General features: G+C 62.5%; 9 protein-coding genes across 9 annotated transcripts; 6 read left to right on the top strand and 3 right to left on the bottom strand.

Moving 5' to 3' along the window:
* Positions 1-1,469: 1,469 nt before the first annotated feature.
* MICPUCDRAFT_45939 (uncharacterized protein) lies at positions 1,470-2,225 on the top strand (the record flags this gene model as incomplete). The annotated part of the gene is made up of 1 exon (XM_003063437.1): positions 1,470-2,225. The coding sequence occupies one exon, from the start codon at positions 1,470-1,472 to the stop codon at positions 2,223-2,225; it is 756 nt and encodes a 251-aa protein (XP_003063483.1).
* A 407-nt stretch (positions 2,226-2,632) lies between these two features.
* MICPUCDRAFT_63884 (uncharacterized protein) lies at positions 2,633-4,158 on the top strand (the record flags this gene model as incomplete). The annotated part of the gene is made up of 1 exon (XM_003063436.1): positions 2,633-4,158. The coding sequence occupies one exon, from the start codon at positions 2,633-2,635 to the stop codon at positions 4,043-4,045; it is 1,413 nt and encodes a 470-aa protein (XP_003063482.1). The 3' UTR covers positions 4,046-4,158.
* A 183-nt stretch (positions 4,159-4,341) lies between these two features.
* Positions 4,342-4,790, bottom strand: MICPUCDRAFT_45938 (uncharacterized protein; the record flags this gene model as incomplete). Its single annotated transcript, XM_003063235.1, has 2 exons — positions 4,600-4,790; positions 4,342-4,478 (listed from the first exon to the last, which is right to left on the bottom strand). Exons 1-2 carry the CDS (start codon positions 4,787-4,789, stop codon positions 4,342-4,344), a joined length of 327 nt encoding a protein of 108 aa, XP_003063281.1. The 5' UTR covers position 4,790.
* A 614-nt stretch (positions 4,791-5,404) lies between these two features.
* MICPUCDRAFT_22465 (uncharacterized protein) lies at positions 5,405-5,969 on the top strand (the record flags this gene model as incomplete). Its single annotated transcript, XM_003063435.1, has 3 exons — positions 5,405-5,521; positions 5,637-5,709; positions 5,836-5,969. 3 exons carry the CDS (start codon positions 5,405-5,407, stop codon positions 5,967-5,969), a joined length of 324 nt encoding a protein of 107 aa, XP_003063481.1.
* A 275-nt stretch (positions 5,970-6,244) lies between these two features.
* MICPUCDRAFT_48852 (uncharacterized protein) lies at positions 6,245-6,982 on the top strand (the record flags this gene model as incomplete). Its single annotated transcript, XM_003063434.1, has 2 exons — positions 6,245-6,688; positions 6,803-6,982. 2 exons carry the CDS (start codon positions 6,245-6,247, stop codon positions 6,980-6,982), a joined length of 624 nt encoding a protein of 207 aa, XP_003063480.1.
* Positions 6,983-7,136: 154 nt separating this feature from the next.
* On the top strand, positions 7,137-7,844 carry MICPUCDRAFT_45937 (uncharacterized protein; the record flags this gene model as incomplete). Its single annotated transcript, XM_003063433.1, has 2 exons — positions 7,137-7,333; positions 7,779-7,844. The coding sequence occupies exons 1-2, from the start codon at positions 7,151-7,153 to the stop codon at positions 7,842-7,844; spliced, it is 249 nt and encodes an 82-aa protein (XP_003063479.1). The 5' UTR covers positions 7,137-7,150.
* A 235-nt stretch (positions 7,845-8,079) lies between these two features.
* On the bottom strand, positions 8,080-8,715 carry MICPUCDRAFT_11758 (uncharacterized protein; the record flags this gene model as incomplete). Its single annotated transcript, XM_003063234.1, has 3 exons — positions 8,080-8,247; positions 8,377-8,547; positions 8,638-8,715. Coding segments are annotated over 3 exons (417 nt in total), but the record flags the coding sequence as incomplete, so codon positions are not given.
* A 272-nt stretch (positions 8,716-8,987) lies between these two features.
* MICPUCDRAFT_42782 (uncharacterized protein) lies at positions 8,988-9,617 on the bottom strand (the record flags this gene model as incomplete). Its single annotated transcript, XM_003063233.1, has 1 exon — positions 8,988-9,617. One exon carries the CDS (start codon positions 9,615-9,617, stop codon positions 8,988-8,990), a length of 630 nt encoding a protein of 209 aa, XP_003063279.1.
* A 442-nt stretch (positions 9,618-10,059) lies between these two features.
* SSIIIB (soluble starch synthase) lies at positions 10,060-15,311 on the top strand. The gene is made up of 5 exons (XM_003063432.1): positions 10,060-10,185; positions 10,308-10,347; positions 10,496-12,099; positions 12,487-13,137; positions 13,186-15,311. The coding sequence occupies exons 1-5, from the start codon at positions 10,072-10,074 to the stop codon at positions 15,196-15,198; spliced, it is 4,422 nt and encodes a 1,473-aa protein (XP_003063478.1). The 5' UTR covers positions 10,060-10,071; the 3' UTR covers positions 15,199-15,311.
* Positions 15,312-22,502: the final 7,191 nt, after the last annotated feature.

Below are 22,502 nucleotides of genomic sequence, written 5' to 3'. Positions count from 1 at the left end.
GCGATCTTCTTCAAATCCGGGGACTTGATCACGAGTTTCGTGATGACCTCGCACGCGCGGCGCCCAACCTCGTGCGCGAACGCGTTCGTCGCGACGAACAGACGGTCCCCGCCCCCGATCGTGATCGTAACTTGCGAGTGGAAATCCGCGAGCGGGTGCACGATGAGCGCGTCGACGACGCGCGGCACCGCGGCTAAGTTCGCCTCCGTGCTCGTGAGCTTCTTGCTCTTCACCGCCTTGCGCAGGATCTCGACCGCTTCTTTGCTGTACGTCTCCAAGAGCGTCACGTCCTCGAGCTTCGCGTGTCTGCCGTCGAGAATGAACGGCCGCATCGCGTGGAGCGCCTTCGCGGCGTTCACGACGGTCTCGACGTGCGACTTGCTGTTTTCTTTCAAGGCGTCGATCGCCCTCGCGAGCGCGCGTTTCTGGTCCTCGACGTTCCCGCAGACTTCCTCCTCGCGCTGGACCTCGATCGATTTCGACGCGGCGCGCTGTGAGGGTGAATGCAACGGGTTTAGGGCGTGAGCGACCGCGAGATTCGAGGCCAAGTCGGCCGCGTTTGAAAAGAGAGGAAAGGAAAAGGCACCGACGCGCGCGTCGGAGGGAAAACGTCGTCGCGTCGCGAGACGCACCTCCGCGGAACCCGGCGCGGCGGTCTCCGCTTTCTGCGCCTGGATGCCCGCATCCAGAGCCTTGCGCTTCTTCCTCATCGTGCGCTTCCCCCCCGCGGGTACGTCCATCCTATCCTGGGCGCGCCTCGCGTCTCCTCGTCCAGTCAGCCGGTGACGAGTCGCCTCAGATCTCGCGCGTCGAGGCGACGCGCGAGGCGAACCCGCGCGCCGTGCGCCGTCGAACGGGGACCCGACACGGACTCTCTCCACGGGTACACGACGACGAGACGCCTCGCGTGCTGCCGGCCGTCGCTCGGGCGCGGCTTCTGCCGTCTTGGCACCCGTGCTTTGAATACAAAGCGAGCTCTCAGCAAAAAAATATGTACTTCGATACCACGCAGACCGAGCCAATTTCCGCGAGAGCTGAGATAGTTTTCCACGCCCGCCGCCGCTTGGAGAACCGCGCCGTCTCGTCTCGTCGCCGCGCACTTCGTCGGCGCACGGGCACGCGCGCGCGACCTCGTTTGTCGCAAAGTCGAGGGACGCGCCGTCGGTTTCGTCCGAGAGCGCGAAGCGAAAGAGGCGAGCGGGGAAGAGGCCGCCGCCGGGATAAATTAAAGCGTGAAAAAAGCGATGGCCGCGTCATCCCTCGCGGCGTCCGCGCGAACCGCGCGCCTCGCCCCGGCGCGCGCGACGTCGTTCCGCGCGCGCGGGACCGCGGCGCTGCACCGCCCACACGCGCGTCGACGCGACGCGAAACCGTCGCGCGGCGCGCGCGTGTTCGCGTCGAGCGACGACGCGGACGTGGACTTGGACCGCCCCGAGGGGCGGCGCTCGAAGCACAAGTGGCAGCGCGTCATGTTGAAAGTCAGCGGCGAAGCGCTCGCGGGGGAGTCCGGGTTCGGGATCGACCCCGCCGTGGTTCAAACCATCGCGCGCGAGGTCGCGGAGGCGTCGCTCTCCGGCGTGCAGGTCTCCGTCGTCGTCGGCGGCGGGAACTTCTTCCGCGGCGCGCAGCACGAGGGCAAAGGCTTAGATCGCGCGAGCGCGGACTACATGGGGATGCTCGCGACGGTCATGAACGCGATCAACCTCCAGGCCGCGGTGGAGAGCAACGGCGTCCCGACGAGAGTGATGACCGCGTTCGCGATGTCCGAAGTCGCGGAGCCGTACATCCGCCGTCGCGCGATTCGACACCTGGAGAAGGGGCGGGTGGTCATCTTCGGCGCGGGCACGGGGAATCCGTTTTTCACGACGGACACCGGCGCGGCGCTGAGAGCCGCGGAGATCAACGCGCAGTGCGTCCTGAAGGCGACGAAGGTGGACGGCGTGTTCGACCGCGACCCGGTGAAGTGTCCGGACGCGAAGCTGTACGAGTCGTTGACGTACGAGACGGTTCAGAGGTTAGGTTTGGGCGTCATGGACCTGACGGCGATCACGCTGTGTCAGGAGAACGACATCCCGGTGGTCGTGTTTAACCTCGCGGAGGAGGGGAACATCGCGCGGGCGCTGAGAGGGGATAAGGTTGGGACGTGCGTGAGCTCGGACGTGGAGAAGTACGCGAGGAACGAGTCCCCGGACGCGGCGAAGGGGAGCAAGTCGAAGCCTAGGTGACGGACGACGTTTGAGTTTACGCGTGCGTGTTATTGATTGTTATTGATTGACAAGAGTTGGTGTTGCCTCACGCGTACCGTTTCAGCCTAACCTTATTTAAGCCCGCGAATGAGCGTGCGTCGACGGTAGTTCAAGGGTTGAACCCTTCGCACTTTCCTTTCGCATCACCTCCAAACCCCTTCCCAGGCCTTCTTCCCGCATGTCTACGAAAAGTGCGTTACGCGACCGCGTACTGTACACTTTCGCTCCTGACTAAAAACGCACTGAAAACACGTGCGAATTGCGTACACGACCTGCTGTGCCCAAAGGTCGCGTCGAACAGGTGCCCGTCTATAGGACCCGTTCGGACACACGTTTGATTCGTAAGCTCGCGCCCGCCCGCATCGCGTCGCCGCGCACGACGCACGATGCCGCGAGCGCACGACCTCTCACGTCCGCGCGGGCCGCGGACCCCCCGCGCGCACCATGTCCTCCTGTTTCTCGCGCTAGCGCTCGCTTCTATCCGCGGCGCGCGCGCCGCGGTTTTGTCCGGGGCGGACACGTTAACCCACACCGCATCCAGCGGCAACATAAATCTCGCGGTGTCCTCGGACAAGGGCGTGACCGTGAGCGTCGGCGGGAGCACGATATCGACGACGTCTACGTCCGGCGTCGACGTCACGGGCACGCTCTCATCCTCCGCGGCGCTGTCCACGCAGAGCACGCTCGCGGTCCAGACGACGTCCACGTTCACGGGGCAGAGCACATTCAAGGACAACATCGTGCTCGAGAAGGCGGCGACGACGATAACGCACACGGCGGCTTCGCCCGCGTCCCTGGTCATCTCGTCGACTAACGGGTACGTCCAGGTCGAGACGGTACAGTTCTCCGCCGCGAACATCGGCGTCTCCGGCGCGACGAACCTCGTGGCGCTCGCCAGCGGTGGGGTCACGGTCACCGGGACTCTGGTGTCCGGCGCTGCGACGCTCGCGAGCGCGAGCGTGACCGGGGCGCTCTCCGCGGGCGCGACGACCATCAATGGCGCGACTGGCATCACGGGGGCGACGACCATCACGGGCGCGACGGTCATGAAGGGCGACGTCACGGTGAAGAAGTCCGACGGATCGGCGACGGTGCTGACGGTCGCCGGCGCGAGCGGGAACACGGTGGTTCACGGCCTACTCTCCGTCGCGGGCGCGCACGCGGACACGTCGAAGAAACTGTACGTGAACGGAGACGTGCACGCGACCGGAAGCATCACCGCCGCGTCGTCTTCTCAGGGCGCGACGACCATCACCGGCGCGACGAGCGCGCAGGGCGACTTCACCGTGAAAGCGTCCGACGGCTCGGAGAAGTTTAAAATCACCGCCGCGAGCGGGAACACGGTGGTTCAGGGCCTACTCTCCGTCGCGGGCGCGCACGCGGACACGTCGAAGAAACTGTACGTGAACGGGGACATATACGCGACTGGGAGCACGACGTCCGCGTCGGACGAGCGGTTCAAGCGCGACGTGCGCGCGTTGGACGAAACGCTGGACGCGTTGAGAGAAGAGGACGTGCGCCCCGTGACGTTCAACTTCGACGCCGAGGCGCACCCGACGAAGGTTTTCCCAGAGGGGCCGCAGATTGGGTTCATCGCGCAAGAGCTCGAGCGCGTGTTGCCGAATTTAGTGCACACGGGCGCGGACGGGTTTAAGTCCGTGGCGTACGATCGCGTCAGCGTGTACGCGCTCGCGGGGGTGAAGGAGCTCGCGGCGGCCGTGAGGGCGCTCTCGGAGACGGCGAGAGAGCAACGCGAGGCGATCGACGCGCTGAGGCGGGAGCTCGACGCGAGGCGATGAGGACGCTCGCGGGGTGCGCGTATTTATGTATGTGTTAGATTAGCGGAGACCAGCGGAGGGCGAGAGGACGTAGGACTTCTTAGCGGCGATTGTGTATCATAACTTATTGAACGAGTCGTCGTCGCGCGTTTTTTATTCAAACGCGGCGCGCGGAGGCGCGTGAACGACGCGCGCGAACGAAACGAAGACATTCCGTTACAAGTTTTTTATCACGTCGACTCGAGGAGCGACACGTTCGCGGTGTTGATTCGAACGCGTCGCGCGTAGTCTCTCCACAGCGGGCGAGACGCGAACGCTTAATCGAAGAGGTCGAAGTCCATGGCTTCTTCCTCCTCCTCCTCCTCGGGCTCCGGCGCCGCGGCCGCGGCCTCGCCGCCGCCGCCGCCGCCGCCGCCGCCGCCGCCGCCGCCGCCGCCGCCGCCGCCGCCGCCGCCTGATGTCACGAGATCGAAGAGAGAGAAACACGTCAGCGCTGGGTTTCACGACAGACAACGGACGCGCGAGCGGGGAGGGAGAGACAAGGAAGACGAAGACGTCGAGGGCTGCACACGCACCGGCACCGACGTTGGCGACGAGCTCGTCGACGGACTTGGTCGCGAGGAACTTGCCGAAGAGCATGCCCCAGTACGGCTCCACGGTGACGCCCGCGGCCTTGACGATGGTATCCATCTTGTCCGCGGTGACTTCCTGACCGTCGTCGGACAGGATGAGCGCGGCGTAGGTGAACGCGAGGTCACCGGACATTTTCTGTCGGTTTAGGGTTTTTTCGAGGAGAACGTCAGCGACCGGTGGGATCGCGCGCGCGCGGCGAAGTGAACGGTGAAACGCGGAGGCGGGGATCGAACGCTCGCGACGACGAGGACGAGCGCGCGCGAGCGGTGGACGATTCCACGATCGCGAGCGCGTCCTCGCGCCGCGGAAGACGCTCGATCGACGCCGCGGAAAAACCCCGCGTGGCGCGACGGTGAAAAGATTTCGCACGCCGCCCGGACGAACGCCCGGGGCGACGCGCGCGCGCGCGGGCGGGGAGGCGCGGACCTGAGAGGTTTGAGAACTTAAACGCTCTGTAAGCACAACCCAACTTTAACCACGCGGAGTGGAGGTAGTGATCTCAAAGAGGGCGACGAGTGCGCGCGAGTCGGGGCTTAAGGAGATTTGTTTTCTGTTCCTCTGTGCTGATTTGAGAGTACGCGAGCGGTTTTGACTGTTTGCTCATACACACATCAGAGTACGACGTTTCCGAGTACAGTTTTCGGGCTAACAGGCCGCGAAGAGCAACCGTAAAAGCTTCGACGTCTACGTCTGCGCGACACACCGAGACTCGCACCGCGACGTTCGTGCGCGCGCGAACCCGGCGCGATGTCAAAACGACTCATCCCCCTGCTCGATCGCGTCCTCGTCGAGAAGATCGTCGCGCCGACGAAGAGCGTCGGCGGCATCCTCCTCCCCGAGACCGCGGTGTCGAAGGCGCGTAACGTCGCTCGTCGCGATCGTTCGTCGCCCCCTTCCACGATCGATCGCGCGCTCCCCGCGCCCGGCGCTTCTTCACGACCTGACCGTCGTCCTCCCCACCCACGCCGTTTTCTTATAGATTAACGAAGGGAAGGTGCTCGCGGTGGGGCCGGGCCGGCGCGCCGGGAACACCGCGGAGCTGATCCCGATGGGTGCGTCCGATCCGTCAATCGTCGCCTTCCATCGCCTTCCAATCAAATCAATCCGTCGTCCCTCCGTCCCCGAACGCGCCTTCCTCCTCGCTCACGTCTCGCGTTCCCCACGCACCACTCGCGCAGGAGTCAAGGTTGGCGACAAAGTGCTCTTGCCGGACTACGGCGGCACCGAGGTGAAGCTCAGTTCGAAGGACGGCGCGAAGGAGACGTTCCTGTACACGGACAGCGAGATCTTGGGCATCGTGAGCGACCAGTGATGGATGGATGAGCGACGACGCGGCGCGCGAGGCACGAGGAGAGTCGGGTCGGTTCCACGGTCGCGCGCGTCGCGACGACGTTTCTTCTTCTCGCTCGATGCAACGCGTTATTCTTTCACATCACGCGCGTCGCGTCCTCCTCTCGCGCCGCCGCTCGAGCTCTCGAGCGCGCCCGTCGCCGCCGCCGCCGCCGCGAACGCGCGCTCGCCACGTCTCTTGTTTTATCCGTCCCTTCTTCGTCGCTTCGTCACTTCGTCGCGGCGCGCGGTCGCGTCATGGCCGCGGCTCTGCTCGCCTCCGTTTCGTGCCGGGCGCGCGCCCCGGCGACGGCGGCGTCGCGATCGATCCGGCGTCGCGTCGATCGTAGGGGACGCGAGCGCGCGGGAACGACGGCGCGACGCGCGGCCGGGGACGACGACGACGACATCGACGCGCGGATCCCGGACGACATCCCCGACGCGCTGAAAGACCTCGTCCTGAACGACGACGGCGACCTCGTGGACACGAAAACCGGTCAAGTCCTGAACGATCTCGGCGCGACGCGGTTCGACGTCGCCGTGCGCGCGATGCGCGGGGAGTACGACCCCCCGGGCGCGAGCACGGAGAAGGACGGCGGGCAAATCTTCGACACGCTCACGCAGTTCCCGACGTCGTACACGTTTCAGTACTCAGGGAAGGCGTCGAGCTTGAGCGAGGAAGACATCGACGACATCGTCAAGGTACGTCGTCGTTTCGTTTATTTACGCGCCCGCCCGCCGCGCTTCAGCGACGCGCACACTTTCGCGTCCGCCGTCGCTCGCGTCTCACCGTCGCGCCTCGCGTCGCCCTCGCAGAACATCATCGGCAAGACGTGCGAGTGCGAAGTCGGCGACGACGCCGTGGAGGTGAAGAACCGCGGGAGCAGCAGGAAGTTCGTCAGCGTGTGGGTGACGTGCGTCGTGCACTCCGCGGAGATGGTGACCGAGGTGTTGACGAAGCTGGGGGAGGACGACAGGGTGATGTTCAAGCTGTGACGGGCGCCGCGTGAGTGTGTGATTATAGCTAGCTGCAGCATCACCCGGTCAACTCGACCGACCGCGACCGGAGAAGAAGAAAAAATCGTGTTTCCCGTGCGCGCGACCGTCCCGGTCGACCTCTTTGTCGCGCGCGTCGCACGCACACGACACGAACACTCTTCGAAAATGAAGAACGCCGAGGGTGAGAACGTCGACCTTTACATCCCCCGCAAGTGCAGCTGGACGAACCGCCTCATCGAGGCGAAGGATCACGCGTCCGTGCAGATTAACGTCGGTCACCTCGACCAGACCGGCGTGTTCAATGGCCAGTACACGACCATCGCGCTGTCGGGCTACGTGAGGAACATGGTGCGTCTCATCGCTCGTCGTGCGCGATAGACGCGCGCGGAGACGACAGAACGCGCTCGCGCGGGCGCGCGCGTCGTTCGCGCGTTCGCGCGCGCGCGTTTCCCCGGAGGGACCTTCCCGCTCGGTTAGGGTTTTCGTGCTCTCTCGTCCGCTAGGCTAGGGTTCGATCGCGAGGGGCCGCGCGCGCGCGCGCGCCCGCGACGGGGGCGCTCGCGGACGCGAGATCCGCGCGCGGCGCTCTCCGCGAGGACGACGCGTTTCGGCTCGTCCCGCGCCGTCTCGGCGTGACGCGACGCGGTCACCCGCCCGACTCGGCGACGCCCCCGTTCGCGTCGCTCGGCTGGCGTCCGCGCCGGCGCGCCCCTCCCTTTGCTCGCGCGCGTCAAAACGTGAACGAACGCTGACGCCTCTGCCTCCCTCCCTCCCTCTCTCTCTTTACTCTCAGGGTGACGGCGACAGCGCCACTGACCTTCTCTGGCAGAAGACCAAGGCGAAGATTGGCCAGGCGTGAGCGCGACGCGCCGGAGCGGAGCGGGCGGTGCTCCGACGGGACCGGGTGCGCGGGTAGTTTTGTAATAGGCAAAGCGAACGCGCTTTCTACGCGACCGCGGTCTCTCCTCGCGCTCGGAAGACGCCGACGCCGCCCACGTCGCCGCTGTTCGCGTTCGATTATCATCTACCGTGACGAGTGGTCACGCGTCGCCGCCGACGCCGCCTCGCGCGAACTCGCATCCGAACGCCTTCCCTTCGCACAGGTCGCACTTCCCCCCCCCCTCCGTGAGATGCTTCACGCACGTCTCCAGCCTCGAGTCCACGATCGTGCTCATCAGCGGGTGCAGCCCTATCGGCGCGGCGACGAAGTATTTTACCCCCGGATGTTTCCCCGCCGCCGCCGCGGTCAACTTCGGGATGTCCTGTCGTATTTCGCGAACGAGAGACGAGAGACGACGGACGCGTGAGGACGGACGTCACGTCGTCGGTAGGGGTCGGGGCGTCGCGAGGCGTGGAGACCGACCGACGACGACGGGATGCGGGCGGCGTACCTCTTGCCAGTGCCTTCCCGGCGAGAGAAAGAACGGGCTCACCGCGACGAGCGTCGCGCCGCGCTCGACGCACCGCGCGAACGCGACGTCGATGGACGGCTCCGCGATCTCCATGTGCGCCAGCTCCACGAGCCCCCTCCCGGTGTGTTCCACGTACATCCTGACGAATTCCTCCTGCGGGCGGCGAGGCATCGGGCGCGTGGTCAGACGATGGGCGAAGGCGAGAGCGGGGGGGCGCGAGGGGGACGACGCGAGAGCGACGGACGACGGACGCGCCAGCAGTTCGTTCGACGCTTTCCGTCTCGACCCGTGGTCGACGACGACGACGCCCAGGGTGTCCGTCCCCACGCGCGTCGCGGCGACGCGAGCCCTGCCGCGCGTCGCCAAGGAGCGGCGCGCGGCGCGCGACAACCCATCCGGGACGGGTCCTCGCGCGAGACGCCCCGCGGTGCGCGCGCTCATCTCGTTGTGAAATCAAGACGTCCTCTCCGCTCGCAGCCGTGCGCGGCCACACGGAAGCACAGAGTGTGCTGTCTGTTTACCCTACGGTTCGCGTTCACGACAAAACACTACTCTACGCTACTCACAATCTACGCGGCGCGACGACCACGTCACGCCTTCTCGATCGCGTCGTCGTCCTCCTCCACGCCGTCCGCGTCCTCCTCCGGCGCGTTCGACGACGCCTCCGGGGACACGACGGCGTCGCCGGCGACGACGGCGGCGTTTTTGGCGGCGTGCCGCTCGTCGTTCCACGGCTCGAATATCATCCCCAAGTTATCCACGATCTTGTGCCAGACCTCGCAGTTCGGGCACTGCACGAACATCGTCCCTCGCTTGTACGCGTCCGGGTTCACCATCTTCGTGCTCCTCGCCTCGCACTTATCGCACGTGAACGTGAGCTGCGCGCGGCGCTTCGGCATCGGAATCTGGATCGCGTCGGGGGGGAGCGAACCGTCCGCGTTCCTCTCCACCTCCGCGACGTTCGCGTCGTCGTCGTCGGAATCGTCCGCGGATTCGCCCACGCGCGTGATCGCGCATCGCGCGCGGACGCGTTCGCGCGGCTCGCCGCCGCGCCGCGCCCGACCGCGGACGACGACGACGCGCGCTTTTTCGCGCGACGATGACGTCGCCGTCGCCCGCGTCGTCGCCACGCGGGTGGCTCGCGCGACGCGCGGCGGCGGCGTCGCGCGTCGCGCGCACGGCGCGACGCTCGCGCGGATCGACGCCATTTCGATCGCCATCGCTCGTGCCGGTTCTCTGGGGTGAACGCGGCGCGCGGCGGCGGCGGCGCGCGCTCGTGAATGAAGACGGCCACGGCGACGCACGCGCACGGGGTGCCGCGATTTTGACGCCGGACTCGCCGACTCGCCGATCGAGAACTTTCGACGCTCGAAAGCGCCACGACCGATCAACAACAGATCAACAACGCTCGGTCGAAAGCGATTTCGCGCCATTAACGATTTGCGAATCTCCGAACGGAACGGTCGCCAAACGTCAGAAATGTGAGACTAAATGCGCGTACGCAAGACGTACGCCATACACTTTCGAAAGCCTTCGTCGCTCACAGCCACGAAAAAAAAATCGGACGGCTCCGGGCGATTGCGCGGGAATAAGTCCTGTGGATAGGTTCCGTGCTTTTTTTTACCCGCAAAGAATCACGACCGCGCGCTTCACAAAGCCTCACGCAGCTCCATCATGGCGCCCGCGGTCTCTTCCGTCGCGGTCAACGCTATACGCGTCGCCCCCACCGTCGGTGGGGAACGCAAGGGAGCAACACCCACCGTCGCGACGAACGCGCGCGCGTCGCAGGTGCGCGTGGGCAATTCTACGCACTGCTGCTCCCAGCCTCCCGTCCCCGCCCCTTCGCGGCTCGTCCCGTCCTCACCCTGCTCTCCGCTGACATCCGCTCGCGTTCTTCCTCACTAACGCAGGTCTCCGGACGCTTCGTCGCGTCTAAACTCGCCCCCGGAGGTGCGCGTCTCAAACCCGCTTGCGAGATCGCGCGCGCGTCGCGTTTCCCTCGTTTCCCCGCGCGCCGTCGTTTCAATTCTTTTTCTCCACCACACGCACCACGACGCGGTCGTTATCTCACCATCCCGCGCCCGCGCTCTCGCATCAGGTCGCCGCGCGCTGCCGCGCACGCCCCAAAATGGCGGGCAAAGGTCCTCCTCCGTCGTCCCCTCCGCGACCGCGGACACGGACGCGGAGCTCGCCAAGGCGGAGAACCAACTCCGCGCGATGTTGTCCCCCGACACCCCCGCGCCGAGCTCCTCCGAGGTGAGGCAGATGCGGAAAAAGATCGCCAGCCTGAAGAACAGGAACGAGCGCCCGTCGAGCCAGGACATGCGCGCGGAGCTTCAGAGGCTTCAGCAGGAGAACGTCGCGCTTCTCCAGCTGAAGCAGATGGAGATCGAGAACCTCGAGCTCAAGCAGAGGGCGGCCGTAAACCAGGGGCAACCCGTGTCGAACAGCGCAGCCATCGAGAAAAAACAATCCGAGCTCGCGGGTCTTCTCGAGAAGCAAGCCGAGCTGAAGCGCATCATGGAGCTGGAGCAGAACCTTCGCTCGCAGACGACGAACGCGGAGAAGCAAGCGCAGGCACAAACCGCGGCGGAGGAGCAGGCGAAGGTGGAGAAGGAAGCCGTCGAAGCCGCGAAAGCTCAGGCTATGCGCGAACAAGAAGTCGCGAAGGTCGAAGCCGAGGAAGCGCAGGTGAAGGCCGAGGCCGAAGCCGCGCTCGCGCAAGCCGAGGCCGCGAAGGCTGCCGCGGAACAAGCCAAGGCTGCCGCGGAACAAGCCAAGGCTGAACTCCTCGCGGAGAAGGAAGCGCGCGCGAAGAAGGCTGAGGAGGAAGCCGAGAAAACCAGGGCGAAGGTCAACGCCGCCGCTGTTGAAGAAGCCGCCGCGCTCGAGGCCTCGGCTCAAGAAGCCGAGATGGCCTCGTCCGCCGTCGCCGTCGCCGTCGTGGATAAACCTGTGGAACTCGACGACGACGCCGCCGAGGCTGCCGCCCTCGAGGCTGCCGCCCTCGAGGCTGCCGCCCTCGCGGGCGCGGAGCTCGAAGCCGCCGCGCTCATGCCGCCGACGCCCCCCGAGCCGCCGAAGGCGCCGTCCCCGACTGGCGCGACCGGTATGAACCCGGCGGACACGAAGGCGCAGCGCGCCGCGGAAGCCAAGGCGAGAGCCGCGGCTGCCGCGGCGTACATGAACGGCGGCGACGAGGCCACCGCGCTCATGGGCATCGCCGCGCCCGAAGCGGCTGCGCCGACGCCGCCCGCGCCGCCGAAACCGCCTACGCCGCCCGCGCCGCCGAAAGCGCCGACGCCGCCTGTCAAGGTTGTGCCCATGGTGGACGACGAAGCCTCCGCGCTCGCCGCCGGCCAAGCCGCCGAGACTGAAGCCGTCCAATCTGCGGCGAAGAAGCAAAAGGAAGAGGAAGAAGCCGCCGCTCTCGCGGCCGCGGAAGCCAAGGCTGCCGCGGCTCAGAAGGAGGCCGACGAAATTGCCGCCGCCGCGATGGCCGCGGAGCAAGCCGCCGCGGAAGCCGCGAAGAAGGCGGCGATGACGCAATCGGAGAAGCAAGCCGCGGCGAAGCAGTATTTCGCGGCCCAGGCGGATATCGCGGCCAAGGCCGAGGCGGAAGCGAAGACCGCGCTCGAGGAGAAGGCGAAAGCGATCGCGACCGCGAAGGCGAGAGCCCTCGACGCCGCGAAAGCGGAGCTCGTGAAGCTCCAGGTCATGAACAAAGTCGAGACCGAGAGCAAGATCCGCGCGAAGATGCCCCCGCTCCCGCAGGCGACGACCGCGGCGCAAAAGGCGAAAGTCGCCGCGGACGCGATCGCGCAAGCGCAGACCGCGACGGAGATGGCCGCCGCGTCCGAGGCGTGCTCCGCCGCGGAGAAGGCTGCCCTCGAGGCCGCGGTCGCGATCATCAAGGTGATCGAAGTCGCGGAGGAGAAGGCGATCATCGCGCGCGCGACGCAAAACGACGCCACCGAGGCGAAGCTCGCCGCGGACATCTTCTCCGCGGCAGACCCGGAAGCGCTCAAGGCGATCGCCGCGGAGGGCGCGCAGGCGAAATATGCGCTCGATCAGGCTGCGGCTGACAAGGCCAAGGGGGACCGCGCCGCCGCGGAGAAGGCTGCCGCGGATCGCGCCGCGAGCGCGACCGCCGCCGCGGAGAAAGCCGCCGCGGACAAGGCGATAGCGAAGGCACAGGCGGAGAAGGCCATCGCCGCGGACGCGCTCGCGAAGGAAGCCGCCGCGGAGGAAGCCGCGATCGCGCAAGCCGCCGCCGAAGAGGCGGCGCGGATCCAAGCCGAAGCCGAAGAGGCCGCGCGCATCAAGAAGGAAAAAGAGGAGCAGGAAATCGCGGAAACCAAGGCAAGAGCCAAGGCCATGGAGAAGGCGAAGGCGCGGGCGAAGAAGAACCCAAAGCAAGCGTACAAGGACCTCGACAAGCTGATCAAATCCGGCGAAGGCAACGCGGAGGACTGGCAAGCGGCGAAGAAGCAGGCGGACGAGACGATCGGCCACCTCCTTCACGTCGTCAAGAACGGCACCGTCCCGAAGACGGGCGATCACTGGTTCGTCGAGCCCGCGATGCCCGAGGCTGGCGGCGAGGTCACGGTCTACTACAACGCCGCGGCGACCAACCTCGCGGGGGTGAAGCAGTACGGAAGCATCACCATCAACTCCGGCTGCAACAACTGGGAGGAGCCGCAGAAGGAGGTCATGCAGCCCGTCAAGGGGCGGTTCAAGGTTCTCGGCAAGCCGGTTAAGGCCGTTAAAGGATCGTGGTGGCAGAAGGCCACGGTGGACGTTCCAGACGACGCGTTCGTCATGGACTTCGTGTTCAGCGACGGCGGCTCCGAGTACGACAATAATACCCGCGCGGATTACCACGTCCCTATCGACGGCGCGGAGGAGCAGCTCGACGTCCAGCGGTATCGCCAAGCCGTCGAGCTGTACCACGATCTCGTGGAAGAGCGCTTCGTTCGTGAGAAGAAGGCGGCGATTCGCAAGGAACGCCGCGACAAGATCCGCATGAAGTCCAAGGCTGCGGCCGCGGAGGTCACGCGCAAGCAGCGCGAGCACGTCCTCTTCGTCGACCCGCCGCAGCCGCTCGCGGGCGAGACGGTCCGCGTGCACTACAACCCCTCGAACACGTGCATGAAAACCGCCGCGGAGGTGTACATCGTCGGCGGGTGGAACCGCTGGTCGCACATCGAGAACATCGGGCCGATTAAGATGGAGAGGAGCGACCCGACGCAGACGCACGTCGTCGCGGAGTTCCAAGTCCCTGCGGACGCGTACAAGATGGACTTCGTCTTCGCGTCTTCGCCAGACGGCACCGGGATGTTCGACAACAACAACCGCCTCGATTACCACGTCCCGATCAAGGGAGGGAAGGACATCGGCGGGAACAAGGTCGGGGAGAAGCCGATGCATATCGTCAGCGTCTCCGTCGAGATGGCCCCGATCGCGAAGGTTGGCGGTCTCGGCGACGTCGTCACCGGCCTCGGCAGAGCGATGAAGGAGGAAGGACACCGCGTCGAGGTCGTCGTCCCGAAGTACGACGTCATCAACTACGAGGCTATCCAGGACTTCAAGGAGATCACCGGGTTCGCGTGGGGCAGCACGTACAACAGGGTGTTCCACGGTATCGTCGAGGGCGTGGACACGTACTTCATCGATCCGGAGAACGGCATGTTCCAGGTTGGGATGATTTACGGCACGGATTACCTCGAGATTCCGATGACGGACGCGGAGCGATTCGGGTTCTTCAGCAAAGCCGCGCTGGAGTGGATGCTCCAGAGCAACCGTCAGCCGGACATCATCCACTGCCACGATTGGCAGACCGCGCCGGTCGCGCGATCTTACTGGGAGGACTACCACAAGTTTGGCCTCTCCAACCCCAGGATCGTGTTTACGATTCACAACCTGAACTACGGCGCGCCGCTCATCAAGGAGGCGATGACGTACTCGCAGGTCAGCACGACGGTGTCGAGGACGTACCGCGAGGAGGTGTCCGGGCACGAGTCGATCTACGAAAACCTCGACAAGTTCCACGGCGTCGTGAACGGCATCGACCCGGACATCTGGGACCCCGCGAACGACGACTTCCTTCCGAGGTACTTCGACGAGCACGAGTGCAACGACGGCAAGGCGGCGGCGAGGGCGGCGTTGTGCGCGCACAGCAACATCCCGAACAAGACGGAGGCGCCGATGATCGGCATCGTCACGCGTTTGACGACGCAGAAGGGCATCCACCTCATCAAGCACGGGATCATGCGATCGTTGGAGCGGGGCTGCCAGGTCGTCATGCTCGGGTCCGCGCCGGACCCGGAGGTGCAGCAGTCTTTCGATCAGATGTTCCACGAGCTGAAACAAGGATACCACGACTTCATGTGCTTCCACCTGTACTACAACGAACCGTTGTCGCACCTTATTTACGCGGGTGCGGACATGATCTTGGTGCCGTCCATGTTCGAGCCGTGCGGTTTGTCGCAGCTCATCGCGATGCGGTACGGTACGGTGCCGATCGTGCGGCGGACGGGTGGTTTGAACGACACCGTGTTCGATTACGACATCGATCACGGGAAAGCGGAGTGGGAGGGGATGAAGCCGAACGGTTTCAGCTTCGACGGGGTGGACGAGTCGTCGATCGACTACGCCCTGGACAGAGGTATCGACCTCTTTTACAACAGGCCGGGTGACTTCAGGGAGCTGCAGAGGAACTGCATGACCCAGGACTGGAGTTGGAACAGGCCCGCGCTCGAGTACATCGAAGTTTATCACGCCGCGCGTAAACCTTTCTAATTCTAAGCAAGGTTCGCGTCACGCGTGAACGGGGTGGGTTGGGAAATAAGCAAGTAGTGATTCTTTCGAATTCTTTCAGAGCATGTAAATACTACGCAAGCAGCAATTCATAAATTCAAAGCGCGCCGTCGCGCCTCAACGCCCCCGCTCCCTTTCGCCGACAACACCCCCAACAGTTCAAAACCAAAACATGAACCAAAACAAAAAACGCACCCGATATTACATGTACAGTAAACCCAAATAAATACAGAAAAAAGAATCGGAATTCAAAGAAACTACTCGTACTCGTATGGGAATCGAGTCAGGATTTGCGTCGTTCGAGTCGTACTCGAAAAATCAAAACCTCTTGGCGGTTGGGCCCGGGTCTGGAAATCTGGCGGGTAGCGCTGAGCGGGGCCGCGCGAACTTTTGAGTTTTTTTGGCTTGCGCAGCGTGCATACGATTCGCCTTCACCGACGGCGTGCTTTGCCACATCTAGAGGCGCCGGAACGCAGAGACTAGCTCCGTTTCCCGCCTTAGCGAGAACTCTTTTCTCGATACGTAGCCAATCGAAAAGACGAACGAGCACGGGATGGCCGCGGGCCGCCGCGGAGCGTCGATTATGCATTATTATACGGTGATATAATAATCTTGTCGCTCGAACGCCGCACGGCACGGACGCTCGCACGATGACACTCGCTCGGTTTACCCCGTCCATGATGTCCTCGACGTCCACGCGTACTCGGCGGAGCACGGCGATGCGCTCGCTCGTCGTGCTCTTCGTCATGAGCGTCCTACCGGTCGTTCAACCGAGGGCGTTCGATTACTGTAAAGACGAGTGCAACCGCTTCAACGGCGGCCTCGGGACGTGCCAGGAGGACGGGACGTGCGCGTGTGCGCCCGGGTGGACGGGAGAGGGCTGCGAGCTCCCGAACCCGGGGATATCCAAAGAGAAGCGACGAGACGACCAGTACGCGTATTCGTACGTCGTCTCCCCCGCGGCGGAGATTCAAGTCTCCGACGTCGTCTTCGATCCTTCGAAGAAGGTGCTCTTCGTCTCTGCGTACGACGCGAACACGGGCGCGGAGGTCGTGTACGAGGCGGACCCTTTGAACCCGGCGACGTACACATCGGGTGGGTTCACATCCCGGGGGTGGCGCTCGAGCGGTCCGAACCGCGCGGACCCGAACACGAAGCAGCCGACGCCGTTGACGCCGACCTCCGGGTACTGCGGCGCCGCGGTTGGGATACAGACCGAACCCGGGTGCGCGGCGGTGACGCACGCGAGGGCGAACGGGCATGCGGACGCGGCGACATCGGGGGGTTGGTACTCCGTGTTTCGAGGACTCGCGCTGGATACGTCTGGTTCGATCACCGGGGTGTACGGCGTTCACAACATGCACAAGAGCGCCGCCGGGGATCCCGCGTTCGCGTTTAAAATCGTGAAATATCTCGGGACAGACTGCTCGTCCGCGGCGTGGGACGACTGCGTGATCGGTTCGGATAACAATCGAGATCCGAGTCACGCATATTCGGGCAACGGGATCATAGACGCGATGGCGTCGAACGAGGCGACCGGACACGTCGTGTACAAGGTCTCGAACGCGGACGGTGCGTCGCAAGCGACGATCGGGTTGCTATCCCCGACGCTGACGGTCGAGGCGGAGACGCCGCTCGTCGCGGACTTGCTCAGCGGTAAGTGCGCCGCGTGCGCGACGTCGTACGACGCTCTGAAGTTCGAGACCGCGACGTACGCATTGAGCGGCGCGGACGCGTTCGTGATATTCGCTGGCGCGGCGAAGGTGGAGGCGGACGGGACGTCGTATCCCGCGTTGTTCAAAGTTCCCGCGGGGCGAGACGATTTCGTCGCCGCGAACGGGCACGGCGTCGAGATGTATCTGGACGCGACCGCGGTGAAAGTGACGAGCGCGTGCGAAGGCGTCGTGGACGCGAAACAAGGGCGGTTCACGACGTTCACGATTGTCACGAAGCACGGGTCGTTCGGATACGCGGGAACTTCTGGAAGGGACGAGAACTGCGTAGGATGCGAGCATCGCTCCGCGTGCGTCTTCGTGTTTCCTCTAAACTTTTCCGAAGGAGACAGCCCGTCCGCGATGATAGCATTGAACGGCGGGGAAGGGGGATTAGACGAGAAGGACGTGTGGGCCGCGACCATCGAACCGGATGCCGCGGACGCGGACGCGGGGTTCATGTACCTCGCCGTCGGGCCGAAGTCGAACACGGCGTTTGGTAGGATCGTGAAGGTCGAGATCGGCGGAGTCGACGTCGCCGCCGGGTGCGTCTCCGGATGCTTCAAGAGGGTAGGGACGTTCAAGGAGATCGTTCCCTTTGGCGGACTCGCGTACGTCGCGGACCTTAAAGGGATCGTCTCCCTGAGCCGGGGAGATTCGAGCACGACGTACACGAAGTACTCGACCGCGTCGATCACGTCGATCTCGCCGCAGTTCGTCTCGTCGACGACGACGGGGACGCTGGTAACGATCCACGGAACCGGGTTTTACACCCCCGCGAACGACGACCCGACGCATAAGACGCACACGGTGAGTTGCAGGTTCGGGCACGCGAGCGTCGTGGACGCGAATTTCCAGACCACGGGCTGGGTCCCCGCGACGGTCGTCTCGTCCACGGAGTTGACGTGCGAAGTCCCGTCAGCGGCAAACACGATTTCGACGTCGACGACGCACGCGGAGGTGCAGATATCGTTCGATGGGTTTCCCGTGGACGGAGACAGCACGTTCTACTGGCAAAGATCGCTGTGGAATAACGATAAGGCGATCGTGTTCTACTACGACCCGCCGAACCTTCTGCAGCTCGAGACGACGGGTCACGACATGCCTAACGATGGGGTCGAAACGGACTTCAACGCGAAAATTTTATTCACCGGTGAAGACCCGGACTTGAACCCGGCGACGCTCAAGATTTACGGCGGTAAATTCATCGACAGCGACGGCAGCCTCGCGGGATCGGTCCAACGACTGACGTGTCGCTACAACGGCGATAGCTCGAGCGACCTTCCGGGAACCTACATCTCGCAGACTTTGATGGAGTGTCCCTTGTGCGTCGTGTCCAACGCGACTGGAAGGAACCGGTGCGGCACGCACGGCCAAGTGAACTCGCCGCAGTACATTCCTTTCGCCTGGCTCGCTGGTGGCACTCCCAAGCCCGACGTGGACGTTTCCATTTCCATAAACGGTGTCGACTTTCATTCGTCTGGTACCGTCGTGCTCAGCGCGTACGGCCCTCCGCACGGGTTGGCGGTGACGCACGATCGAGACCCGTCGTACGCGTATCAGGCGACCGCGGAGTCGGACGGGACGCTTCTGCTTTACGACGATCAGGTCGTGGATTTGATCGACGTTCTGGGTACGAAGGTGATAGACGACATGGGCGCGGGGGGGACTCGAGGATTCAAAATCACGGCCTCGGTGAACGCGACCGCGTCGACCGGGTCGAGCGCCTCGACGCTGCAGGTGACGGCGGCGACTTCGACGCAAACGACCGTGAACGGCTCCGCGACGTTCCACGTCGCGTTCGACTTCGTTCCCATCCGTGGCGATTACACGATCGATTTCTCCGGCGAGGATTGCACGAATGGAGAGCCTTGCACGCCTCTCAGTGCCATCGCTTCTCTCGCGGTCGCCATACGACCAGGAAAGGCGGTAGGTTTGCACGTGAAACCCGGCAGTGCCGGCGCGTACGCGACTTCGGATGGTTTTCCGTACGACGTGATCGCCCGCAACTCGACGCAGTCGGTTCAACTTGGTTACATCATAGTCGGCACGATCGACGCTGGGGGTAACGGGCTTGAAACGCTTGACACCGTGAGTCACACCGTCGTCGCCACCGTGGTGTCCACGGAGGTTGACTCGAACGGCGTTCACGTCCCGAGACCGACGGGCGCGTTTTTAGGCGGGACGACGTCCAAGGATTCCTCCGCCGGGTTCGTGAAGTTCCTCGACCTGAGCCTCGACTCCGCGGCTCCTTCGGGGGCTCGGGTTCCAGGCGCGGGCACGGACGTCACGTACGGAGACGCGTCCTTAGGCGATCACGGGACCGACGTTAAGTACATAGTGCAGTTTAGCACGACGTTCGATTCGAACGTCGCGTACACGCACACGGTTGTGAAATTATCTCTCGGAAAGGCGGTGTACCTTAAAGTGAACGGCACGTACGGAACGATATCCATGGACGCGACTGAAGCGAGGGTGCAAATACCGCAGAGCGTCGAAATCGGAGCGTACGACGGCGGAAACAACTGGGTGAGAACGAACTACACGGAGGGGGTCACGGTGTCGGCTTCGAGTCCTTCGGACCCGGCTCTGGTACTCGAAGGAACTTTGGAAGCACTGGTGGGAAACGACACTGGGACTTGGAAATTCGCGGACCCGTCGAATCCGATTTACGCGGTTTCACCGTTGATCGGAGAGTACACGCTTCGATTTTCTGCACTCGGGTTCGATTCCGTCGATCAAATTATCAGCGTGACCCTGGGTTATCGCGGATATCAGCTCGCTGCGAACCTACCTGCGGACTTCGGACCCTTTCCCGCAGCGAGTCTCGTGAACTTCGATAACTTCACTGTGCGAGTCCTCGACGGAGGTGGAAATTTCATGGGCACTTCCGACCGGTTCGCGGTATCAGACGCTCACACCGTCGCTCGACAGATAAAGTTTACATGTACGAACAGAACGCACTTGTTTTTATTTCCACCGGCTCAGCTTCCGCGCGTTTCCTTTTTTCATTATTTTGAACACGAACCGTCTGCGCTCAAAGCTCACGTAACTGACGACTTGACTTCTTTTTTTGCGCGCAGCAAACACGTTGCAATTAAGCGGAACAACGACGGTTTACACTGCAGGCGACGGTGAAGCGCCGGCTGTTGATTTATCGTGCATCGAGCCGAAGGTGCGCGAAAAATAAATCGAAAATCAAACCTATTGCCGCGTTTATTTCCCACATTTCGCAATTATTCAAACTCGTTTTATCTGAACAACAGGCGGGCAATCATACCATTTTCCTCACCGAAGAAGACGCGATAGTAAACGGAGCGAGCGTCGGTAGCGCAATAAATGGTTCATTCGTCGTCACCATAATAGTTGGGCAGCCAGCGAAGCTGCAGATATACGGTTCTCCGGCGGATTTGGTTTCAGTTTCTCTCGGTTCGAACATGTTGGCAGAGGAAGTTGGTTTTTACCAAAACGATGCACTTACACCTCTCGATAATTTCACGATACATGCTGTCGACGGAGGCGGCAACCGCATCACGAGCTTCTCTAATTATTACGAATATTCGACCGAGGTATTATCCGATGTAAACTCGAGTCAAACGTCAGTTCTGTTGAGTGCGAGCTCCCCCACTTCAGACACGGTAGTTCAAGTTGCTCCACTTCTGATTGATTTTGTAACTCAGTCACTTGGCGTGGACCTTTTGACGTACGAAAACGTGACGCATTATACTTTAATCGACGCCACTCACGAGACGACGTTCAGCAACACGCTGACGTACCGGACAACGAGGATTGATCGCAGCGACATGACGATAACCGCGAGTCTTAACGACACGAGTCGTGAACCTTATTCTTTCGTTGTTGGTAACAACTCGACTTTAAACCGACGAGCAATTTTGGCAGCAGACGCGAGTTATTACCGCAGTAGTTCTCTGACGCAAATTACATCGACTGGAGAGGCGAACTTCACGGGATTGCACCTTGCAAAGCCGGCAGAAGGGACTTACGAGCTTAAATTCAGTTCAAGCGACGTTTCTTTTCAGCCAACGACGATGCTTATTCACGTTGTTACTGGTCGTTCTCAAATGCTCGCGTTACCAGTTCCTTGCGAAGTCGTGACCGGTCCTTCGAATTACCCTGAATGCGTAACTTCGAGTGCATGCACGTGTAATCACTACCCCACGAGATTAGCGACGCCTATTAACACGCTCGAGTTGCACGTTTTGGACGCGGGTTTTAATCCCGTGTTTGGAAACGATACTATTCACATCTACAACCGCACAGATAGAGATGTCAAGATCGCTTCCGATCTCGGGGACTTAAAATTATGCAGGGAAATCAACAGTACGGCGTGCGAGTGCAACGCTGCAGGATTTCGTTTGCCCCCGAACGACTGCGAGGAAGTTTTTGAATTTTCCGTTCTTACCGTCAATGGAACTGCGTCGATTTCTGGTCTTCGAGTCATGGCTCCGCCGAAGAGTGATCAGTATAAAATTTTGTTCACTTCTGAGGGACTTTTCGATTTGAGATATGGTTTGATTTTTTCCGAGGGTTCAAGTTACGGTTTACAACTCGTCGTTCCGACCAGTTTTCCCGCACCCGCGAATTCTCGAGAGACTTTTCAATCAGCGTATGTCACTGCAATCACGTCGATGCAACTTTACCCAACTTCGACTGAAGTGCAAGTTATAATGGTGGATGGTGGTGGCAACTACATCGCTGACAAAGAGCTCACTGGGCGCATCGTCTACGCATCTTGTGCGACCGCGACGCTCGCCCCTTATCCACAGGCGATTGGTCAGGGTGGAAGTTACTATGCCGTGACCTGTCGTAAAGGGTTTTGCCCTGACGGCGAAGAACCGGGCATTGCGAGGTTTCGAAACTTACAGTTGCTGAGTCCTTCTGCCGGCGTGCACGTGATCGAGTTCACTGGCAAGGACATGTTCGTTGGAGTGAATTACACGATCACAGTGTTGGTAGGAGATCCGGTGAAGCTGAAGGTTGTGACGTTCGCGCAGACCACCTACCAAGCGTTGCCTCTAGTCGAGCTGTCGACTACTGAAGTCGCCGTCGTCGACGCGGGGGAAAATCTCGTCGGCACTGCGAACCCGCTGACGCGTCTGGTCACCGCGGAGATCGCGGGACCGAGACACACGTTCATCACTTCGAACGGCGAAAATACGGGTATCATCCTGAAAAACTTCGGTTCCTACAATTTCGAATCGTTGGTTCTCGACGCCCCCGCGACGGGGAACTACACCCTTACCTTCACTGCAAGTGGTTTGCTGAACGCGACGCAGGCATTTTCTATCATGTCCGGTCCCTCGGCGCGATTGTATATTCCGATCACATTCAGCTTATCACCGACCGATACGATCATTCCCACGTTGTCGTACACATCCCTGAAGACGACCACTTTAGACCGTGTCGTAGTGCTGATCTTGGACGGAGGCCTCAACTACATTTATGACGCTTCGAGAAACGTGAGCGTGACGGTGAACAACAACGGAAACTTGACTTACACGGTTCAAAACTCGAGCATGGGATACGTGCTATTCGATGACATCACTCTGCAAA

The sequence above is a fragment of the Micromonas pusilla genome (genome assembly GCF_000151265.4).
Source record: "Micromonas pusilla CCMP1545 genomic scaffold MICPUCscaffold_14, whole genome shotgun sequence".
Lineage (NCBI taxonomy): Eukaryota > Viridiplantae > Chlorophyta > Mamiellophyceae > Mamiellales > Mamiellaceae > Micromonas > Micromonas pusilla.
Note: the sequence above shows the minus strand (reverse complement) of the source record. Positions and strands in the feature narration are given on the sequence as shown.